At 28.4% G+C, this 732-nt stretch overlaps 1 protein-coding gene across 1 annotated transcript in view; it reads left to right on the top strand.

Moving 5' to 3' along the window:
* Positions 1–132: 132 nt before the first annotated feature.
* Positions 133–732, top strand: part of LOC119590351 (uncharacterized protein C9orf85 homolog) — a gene marked incomplete at its 5' end in the record, with an annotated part of 961 nt that continues 361 nt past the window's right edge. The window contains 2 exon segments of the mRNA XM_037939022.1: positions 133–209; positions 711–732. Of these exon segments, the coding sequence (XP_037794950.1) occupies positions 133–209; positions 711–732 (99 nt within the window).

The following is a 732-nucleotide window of genomic DNA, read 5'->3' as shown; positions in this document are numbered from 1 at the left end:
AAATATTGAGTGTGATAAAAAAAAATTCTACACATATAATGCCTAAATATGTTCAATTTGTTAACATGTCATTTGATCTTTTTGTGGGATATATAGATGTAGAGCTAATATTCCCTATATTTACTTTTGCAGGAAAGACTGAGAGTAATGGCTGAACTTGAAAGAGAAATAGAAGGACTTTCAGAACGGAAGAGACGTGCATATCATAGGTAATAAATGATTCTGTACAAATATCCAGAGTTTTTATTATTTTTCTTTAATTCTATTTGATTTGAATTGTAAAAGATATTTCTTGATTCATCTTTGAGATCTAAATATAGAATAGTTAGTCTTACACCTATTTATTTGTTCATTAATTTTTTATAATCTGAAATGAAGAAATGAATGATGTCATGTGAAAGATTCTCTCAGGAGGGATAGGATAGGATACTAGCATTTAGGGCAAGATAAATATTGTACCTCCTAACCTGTGGACCATTGCTCTTTTTGATATTAAATCCCTTAACCATCTAATCAAATATATTTAATGAAAATTTTGAAGTAATTGAAGTAAATCCACATAATGCTATTTTATTACTACTTTATTTTTTATGAAAGTTAAGACCCCAAAGAATTTTGTGGCCCTGCCCACACAATGTTATTGAGTTTAAATCAAAGATTTTCTGTGAATTTATAAATGCAGAACATATTTTTATAAATGAATTTCCCAGGTATATGGACAAGCTGAATGGA

Source organism: Penaeus monodon, chromosome 27 (genome assembly GCF_015228065.2).
Source record: "Penaeus monodon isolate SGIC_2016 chromosome 27, NSTDA_Pmon_1, whole genome shotgun sequence".
Classification (NCBI taxonomy): domain Eukaryota; kingdom Metazoa; phylum Arthropoda; class Malacostraca; order Decapoda; family Penaeidae; genus Penaeus; species Penaeus monodon.
Note: the sequence above shows the minus strand (reverse complement) of the source record. Positions and strands in the feature narration are given on the sequence as shown.